Below are 7,467 nucleotides of genomic sequence, written 5' to 3'. Positions count from 1 at the left end.
AAATAAAAGTTGATACAGCACTATAAAGCGGTATATGAGTGTTGATGACAGAATCAATCAAGAGCTGTGCAAATTGCAAGAAAATTGGCATCATTTACAGAGACAGACAGGCATCCCAGGTGGCGCTAGCAGTAAAGAACCCACCTACCAATGCAGGAGGCGTGAGACCCAGGTTCAAGCCTTGGGTAGGGAATGGCAGGAGGGCATGGCAGCCCACTCCAGTATTCATGCCTGGAGAATCCCTTGGACAGAGGAGCCTGGTGGGCTATGGTCCATTGGGTCACAGAGCGTTGGACACGACTGATTCGACTTACCATGCACTCACAGAGATAGGCGAGACTAAAAGTCTGTGCCATAGTGCTCGTCTTTAAGGAATGGGTAGGATTTCCACACAAAGAAAGGAAAAGAATATTGCAGACAGCAGGAAGAGCTAGCTGAACACAGCAGTCTAAAGTGGCTAGATCCCAGTGTCCCAGGAAGAATGTATGTAGGCCCTTATATTCTGTTTCCTTAAATACGTTTGTAGCTGCAGCCTCTGCATTTAGAAACAAATCATGTTTTCAGAAGAGATGTCTTGGTTTGGACATCTGACTTCTCTCTTGACTCATGGTGAATTATTTACATGTCTGTGTCTCCTAGCTGATCAGAACACTTTAAGATCTGAGACCATGACTTAGTTATTCACATGTCCACAACAGTGCCCAGCCAAGTGTGGGGATACAGTCATTGTTCAATGAATATTTGTCAAGGGAGAGAAGGAATCCATGAATATTCATTTTGCAGACAGTATACATAACAATTTTCTGTGATGGATGAGGATTATTACACTTAGTTCTGATCTCACTATGCATATCTTAGACATCACGTTTCAGTGCATGTTTAGATACAAAAGCAGTGGGCTAGCGATTGCATGGAATAAGGGCTATTGTCTCGATGCTCAGACATTTTAAGAGCCACTGCAACTATAACTCAATCAGACATGAAAAATCTCTGAACTGAGAGGTGATCTTTGGGAGCATTGATAGAGAAGCAGTGAGACTGGGGAGGAAAGGGAAAAAAAAAAGGGTGTGATAATGCACAGGTTGCCGCTGAAGGGAAACTTGACTCAGCTGTGCTGAGGGTCTCTGAGTGAATACAGCGAGGCTCAGGTGTATCCTCCCTGAGGGGTGAGGAAGCTGAAGTATTTATCTACCAGTTTACGTTAGTCTCTGATGAGGCTGCTCCTTAAAGGCATTAACTCTGTAGCACTCCCATCTGTCCAGCGTGCGAGACAAATATGCTTCACGCACCTAAAGACCATTTTAAGGTAGAATCGCGGGGATGTCGGGGGACCGCAATGGATTGTTCACCTCCCCTGCTTCTCTTGTTATTCAGTCGCTCAGTCATGTATGACTCTCTGCAACCCCATGGACTGCAGCATACAGGCTTCCCTGTCCTTCATTATCTCCCAGAGTTTGCTCAAACTCAAGTCCTTTGAACCCATGAGGCCATTCAACCATCTCATCCTCTGTCGCCCCCTTCACCTCCTGCCATCAGTCTTTCCTCTGCTATGGTCGACCATAGCCCACTGCGTGCATTACCCAGGTTCACTCATGTTGCAGGTCAAGTTCATTCTGTCTTTTCACTGATTTTTTTTTTTTTTTAGATCGCTTATTATAGTTCCAAGAGACCAAAAAAGAGAGAACTTAAAACCAGAAGCCTGCAGTCTCTTGCTGTAGTTAATCCTGAAGCCATAAGCGATATTCATCGTTTCCCTCCTTTATTGCTTCCATTCTGTAGAGCAAGCTGCTTCTTTGTCTGGTTCGTTGTGTGGTGCAGTGAGTCAGTTTTCGAGCCCTTAGAGGACGAGCCCCTGGTTGCCTGTCCTCATCAAGATGTTGTAGCTGCAATTGCCGTCTCGTTTCTCACCAGGGACGCATCAAGACGCAGGCCAACGAGTCCCATGATTTCCAGACATACTCCTTCCTGCTCCATTATTTAGCAACAACTCCATGGCCTCGTCACAATCAGGATGAATTACCCTTGTCCATACAATAACTGCCTTCTCTGACTGCTGGCCACTGGGCATAAGAGCCAAGAGCGATCAGGCTGCAGCCGAAGTCGAAGATTTCCTGTGTCCCCTGGTGGAACTATCAAGAGTTCTAACCCAGCAAAACCTGAAGTTATACAAAGGGAAAGACCACATTCTTTTACTTTTTTTCCCCAATTTATTTTATTGGAGCATAGTTGATTTCCAATGTTGTGTTAATTTCTGCCGTACAGCACAGTGATTCAGTTATAAATATATACATTCTTTTTTATACTCTTTTCCATTATGGCTAATCACAGGACATTGAATATAGTTTCCTGGGCTACACAGTAGGACAGGAAGCCCACTTTCTTAAGTGGATTATTGAAAGTGATAGCCGAAGGCTTTGTTCCCCCTTTTGATGATAGCTACCTAGGACTCAGCACTACATATACAGTATCACTTAAGAGTACAACCACATTTTGAACCATGCAGTCTCAAGACTGGATTACGGGGAACGGGCACCACTGACCTCCTCACTGAAGTTGGCATCCCTCTTTTGGGGATATGCCTTATTGGTTTGGGGGGACTTCTCTGGTGGCTCAGTGGTAAAGAACCCACCTGCAATGCAGGAGATGTGAGTTTGATCCCTGGGTAGGGGAGATCCCCTGAAGAAGGAAGAAGCAACCCACTCCAGTCTTCTTGCTAGGAAATCCTATGGACAGAGGAGCCTGGTGGACTACAGTCCATGAGGTCACAAAAGATTTGGGCATGACTTTCCCTGGTGGCATAGAGGTTAAAGCATCTGTCTGGAATGCGGGAGACCCGGGTTCGATCCCTGGGTCAGGAAGATCCCCTGGAGGAAATGGCACCCCACTCCAGTACTCTTGCTTGGAGAATCCCATGGAGGGAGGAGCCTGGTAGGCTACAGTCGATGGGGTTGCAAAGAGTCAGACACGACTGAGCGACTTCACTTTCACTTTAGTGACTAAACAACCTTATTCTTCTAGAAAAGCGAGTGTCATGTGGGCTCTCCCGGGGAACATAATCAGTTGGTAGTTTTTTTGACATTACAAAATAAATACATTATAACATGCCCACCTCTCCGAGACCTTGGAACTCTTCTCCAGTGCTTTGCCAAGGTGGTTCTGGCATAACCACATCATTTATTTTAGGCCAACATCATTTCCAAGCTTTTAAGGGCTATTCCAGTAGCATGTTGGGATCAGCTCCAGGTGTACTTGCCAGAATGTTAAAAATTAACTCACATAAGAATGCTCTCAAACAAATAGATTGTTACCTGATCTTACGTTCTGTTCTCTCTGATCCAGTGTCTCCAGACCAGTTCCTCAGAATATCCTCCTGATTCCTAGAAGCAATCATTAGCCAGGTTCAATAGTTCATTTGATTAATAATCCATCTCATCTTGAAACATGGATCACACTTTTCCACTCAAGTCATACTGAGATTTGATCCTAGTTATTTGTCTAAAAGCAATGAAGGGCGGTGGGAGCAGAGCTTGAGAAGGGAAGTTCAGTTCAGTTCAGTTCAGTTGCTCAGTCGTGTCTGACTCTTTGCGACCCCATGAATCGCAGCACGCCAAGCAAACATCACCTTATAAAACATCCTGCTGAGGTGGGGTTTTAACGTGGTAACTGGCTGTTCTCCACGGGAGAGGGTAAGGGCCTCTTTTTCTGGAGCAGAGTTTCAGGAGACTCTCTGGGTTCAAGCCTCTTAAGAGCATCTTCCCAAATGTTTCCTCGCATGTTTCAGCGTCCAACTCTTTCCCTATAAAAACCCTGATTTTAGTGGAGAAGCCTTGCTAGCTCTGTGAACTTGGCCTCCTTTATATTTTTCTTTTCCTAAAATCAAATCTTAGGCCTGATTTTCAGCATGGTCTATCCTGGAGCTGAAGGAAGTGAGGGTCACTTTGATTGCTGGTTGGAAGTCTTTAAATTTTTACACCAAATCTCGAGTCGAGTGTTGACTGACACAAGCCTGTAATTTTTTTTTTCCCCTTGTAGAGTTTCATGGAAGTTAATGAACTCTGCAATTGCATGTCTTTCCAACACAAGAGCAATATAAGATTTACTTTTGACTATATTCTATCTCAGTCCCCCTGATGAGACTGTTAGTAATTATGATGCTATAACTGGCCAGGGACTGGTTCCCCCATATTATCCACCAGTAAGGGGGTCCTTGCTACCACCTAGGTAGTGAGTCATCTGGTTCAAAAGCTGGTGTCAAGCCTCAGCTTCCTAAACCACTTCTGTCCCAACTAACTTGGGCAGGTTTTGGTTTCTACCATAAGACCCTGAAACAAGGATTTGAGTGAAAGTAGCTTATCTAGAAAGTGACCCAGGAAGCACTTGTGGAAGAGTGAGGCAGTGAGGAAAGAAGGAAATGAAGCTAATAAGGATGAAAGCCAATAAGGATGAAATAAATACCATAAAGGATGAGGCAGGTGGAAAGGTCTCCCCTATGGGAGCCAAGGGCTATTAATCCCACTGTGAGTGTCTAAGAGACTGCAGAGTGCATGCTCAGAACTGGTCTTTCTGAAAGAAAAAGAACCTAAGGTATTTATCCCCCAATCCTTGCTGTCATTGGTTGAGGGATGCTCTGGAGATATTAACTCACTGGCCTGCCTGCCTCATGGATCAAGAGTTCCAGGGGCCAGAGAATGCCCTTAGGGAAAGGATCACAAGCACAAATAATAGGAAGCAGTGGGGTTGGTATTTATGGAGACAATGAATGCCAAGATAATATGGGTAGGACACCCACAAAAAATCTGTTACCAAGTTCCTATGAGTATATTATCAACATCAATGAAAACTAATGCCCTTCAACAGTAGTAGCTACCTGCAGCGTACCTGCACCACAACCATCATGTAAGGCAAGATATCAACATGCGTGTTTCAATTGTTTCTCTGTATGTTGATTGGTTTGGCAGCTTTCCTGACCAGAATATATGAAAATATATTCCCCTGCTTAACCAAACACTACTTGCACTCTTGGCCTACATGCCAATATGAACTGTAGATACCGATGAGATGCATTACTCATCTCAGTTGTAACAGTTCCCTTCCTTTAAATGCGCCCCTCACATCCCTTTTTTGAAATTAAATTTTAGAAATGGGTCGAGAGAACAATGGACACACAGTCAAAAGAAAAAAAAGAGTTCAGAATACTGAGAAACTTGAAGCACTTGCAGAAATAAGGAAACAGCATCTTTTCATGTTTTATTTTTCACTTGTGAAAATATATATAATATATATTACACATACAGAAGAGTCCCACAGCTCGGGTTAGAGAAAGCTAACAGAAAGGCACGTACCAGGGGAGGTCTTTTCATAAAGTTTTCAGAGAAACCAACATTCAGGGCACGGCAGTTGACAATAAAAGCAACGAAAGCACAGGAAGCCTGTGTCCAAGACTCTGAAGAGCTAAATCAGAGACAACTCCAGGTCTGCAGGGAATGGAGGTCATCTCTGGAGAAAGGACAGCTTCTACTTAATAGGCCTGTCAGAGCAGCAGAGGATGTGCTGAGGTCTGGACAAAGACACCAGGGGCAGAGTGAAAGCCAGCGCTTAACTTGACAGCTAGTCTCTTCTTGTCCCCTTTCTCTTTCAGACCTGAGGCCCTGGCTGACCCAAAGAGGCAAATAATAGGGCCAACTCTGTGCAGAATTCCAGTCAGCTACAAGGCAGAATTTTGTAACAGACTAAATATTTTAAAAGCTTGTAAACACTGTGCTGATGCTGTTGGGGGGGGGGGGGGGGGGCGGGGAACATAAAAAGGAACATTTGCTATTTCTCTTGGAGGAAAGAAAGTTACAGGCATAGATCTTTGGCTTGCCCCAGGTCTATCCCCATCCTGACATTTATCCAAGATGGTAGGATTTGAGACACAATTCATGAGATGATGGATTCTTCCCACCATACTCCAGCACCGCAGCCTACTAGGATTTGGAACAGCTGGAGCAGCTGAAAACCCTGGGCGATGTGAGATGTGGCTTGACGATGTCAGGCTGAATGGACTCCATCAGGTCACACTCATTGGCAAGTATGTGTTTCACCAGGCATCTGGAGGCCTCATCGATGTTGATATTTTCCTAAGGGGAGAAAACAGCTTTCAGTATTCAGTATTCTAGAATAACACTAGAGCAGAGATTTATATGAAACAAAGGGCAGTATTTAAGTATCGCTTTCTAAACCCTGTCCCATGCATCCTCTTTCTATCCCCCTCGCTCTGTTTATTCCTTCTAAGAACTTTACATTTCAGTCTTTCACAAAAGTAAATATATAGATTTGTTTTGTAAATATTCATTAACACGTTTTTGGTCATTCAAGCTCAACCCTGAGTTTACTTACTATGAAAGCTTATGGTAACTTTTCAAGTTCCACAAACAACAAACCTCTCCCATTTAACAGAGTCTTAATGAAAATTCTGAGGGTTTCTAAATCTAAAACAAGGTGAAGTTCTGGTTGTTTTCTTGTTTGTTTGTGATGTTGTTGTTGGTCTTACTGGTTTTTATGCCAGAATTCATTCACACCCCCAAATCCGTGGCTTAAAGCAACAAAGTCATAACTGTCACTCATCCCGCATGCATCAGAGGATACCTGGCTTTTCTGCCATCAACCTAGGCCAAGAGAAGTTCCATCTCTGTGCTTGCCATGCTTGCAGAAGCAGGGAGAAAAGAACATGGTGAATTGAGCACTGGCTCTTATTGCTTCTGGAGAAAAGTAAAAGGGAGACATAGCGTTTATCCTCCCATTTCATTGTCCCATGAAAGTCATGTGTTCACGCCCAACTTCAGAGCGGCCAGAGCAGTGCAGTCCTGCCATTGGACTGGAAGCTGGAGAGCCAGAACTCATGTCCCTGGGCTTCCCTTTCCTCATCTGTGTGACAGTCTTGATGATAATGCACGTGCTGCCTGCTCAGTCTCAAATATAAAATGTGGGATATCATATCTGTTCACAGGTAAGACAGCTTAAATTTAGAGAGATTAAGAGACTCCTCCCAGTGCCAAGATCATACAGCAGAAGGGTATGAGGGCCAGAATTCACAACCAGATGTTGCTGACATCAAAGCCTGGCTCTCACCAAGTATTATTCCTTTTTCAACTTTTCAAAATCAAGAGCAATAACAAAAGTTCTTACTACCATGTTAGGACCAGTGGGTGCAAAATAAATCTTAGACCCTTTCTCTTTCATAAAGCAAGTTTAAAGCATTAAAAAGGGCCCTCCTGGATAAGTAATATAAGTTAGACTTGACAGTAGTATTTTTAAACCTCCATTCCTCTATTAACTTGCCAGTAAAATAGGGTTCTTTCATTTTAAAGCATAAATTGGCAAAATCTACTGATGAAGAGAGGGAAGTGTGGACAAATGAATGAAAATCCATCATCCTCATGAGAAAAACAACTAAAACTTAAGCCAAATTAGTGGCAGCCTAGCAGG

The 7,467-nt window shown here is 43.7% G+C and overlaps 1 protein-coding gene across 1 annotated transcript in view; it reads right to left on the bottom strand.

Annotated features, from left to right (window-relative positions):
- Window positions 1-5,920: 5,920 nt before the first annotated feature.
- Window positions 5,921-7,467, bottom strand: part of RAB38 (RAB38, member RAS oncogene family) — a 63,631-nt gene continuing 62,084 nt past the window's right edge. The window contains exon 3 of the mRNA XM_052662385.1: window positions 5,921-6,119. Coding sequence (XP_052518345.1) covers window positions 5,967-6,119 — 153 coding nt within the window. The 3' untranslated portion in view covers window positions 5,921-5,966. The remainder of the gene's footprint in view (window positions 6,120-7,467) is intronic.

Source organism: Budorcas taxicolor, chromosome 25, assembly GCF_023091745.1.
Source record: "Budorcas taxicolor isolate Tak-1 chromosome 25, Takin1.1, whole genome shotgun sequence".
Lineage (NCBI taxonomy): Eukaryota > Metazoa > Chordata > Mammalia > Artiodactyla > Bovidae > Budorcas > Budorcas taxicolor.
The sequence above is the reverse complement of the archived record's forward strand: the minus strand, read 5'-3'. Positions and strand labels throughout refer to the sequence as shown.